The 631-nt window shown below is 51.0% G+C and overlaps 1 protein-coding gene across 1 annotated transcript in view; it reads right to left on the reverse strand.

Moving 5' to 3' along the window:
• Positions 1-5: 5 nt before the first annotated feature.
• The window catches only part of EMH_0050660 (phospholipase/carboxylesterase, putative), a gene marked incomplete at both ends in the record, with an annotated part of 2,914 nt that continues 2,288 nt past the window's right edge, over positions 6-631 (reverse strand). Inside the window, 2 exons of the mRNA XM_013496673.1 lie at positions 6-202; positions 483-614. Of these exons, the coding sequence (XP_013352127.1) occupies positions 6-202; positions 483-614 (329 nt within the window). The remainder of the gene's footprint in view (positions 203-482; positions 615-631) is intronic.

Here is a 631-nt window from a genome sequence, read left to right on the forward strand (position 1 = left end):
TCTCCCTAGTTAGCGGCAGACCCCAAGGACGGCAGCATAGAGGAGGAAAGAGGGGAAGACAAGTAATTGTTTAAAACTTTCATCTGCGTGTCGGCAAGGGCTCTCTGGTTATTCAAATACACCCGCAGCCTCTCACCCCAAACCCGCACCCACCGCGGCGCCGGTTTGCTGTCTTCTGACCATTGGTCTAACTGTGCAGTTCCTGCAGCAACAACATCGCAAAACAAGAGAAAGCACTGCAGCTTTCACTACTTATCTAATTTCTCTTCTGACATCACAGTTATTCTTATTATCATTAAAAGGAGCTGCAAATGCAACAGCAATAAAGCCAAGCAAGCATTCACATTCCGCCCGTGCTACATAAATGTTGCCACAGCTGCTGATTTTGCTGCAGCTGCTGCTGCCGCTGTTGCAGTTGCTGCCGCTCTTGCTGCTGCAGCTGCATCGCCTGTTGCAGGATACAGCGGCGAGGTACAACTTACTGTCTTCAGCTGCCTTGGCTACCGACTGCAGCGCATCCATAAGAATTTCACGTATACGTGCGGCAGCTTCTGGATCGTGTTTAATAGCAGTAAAGGTGTACGTTGGTCCCCACGGGGTTTCCCCAGCAGCTGCTGCAGCAGCAGCAGCT

The sequence above is a fragment of the Eimeria mitis genome, genomic scaffold (genome assembly GCF_000499745.2).
Source record: "Eimeria mitis Houghton genomic scaffold, Emh_scaff2231, whole genome shotgun sequence".
NCBI lineage: Eukaryota > Apicomplexa > Conoidasida > Eucoccidiorida > Eimeriidae > Eimeria > Eimeria mitis.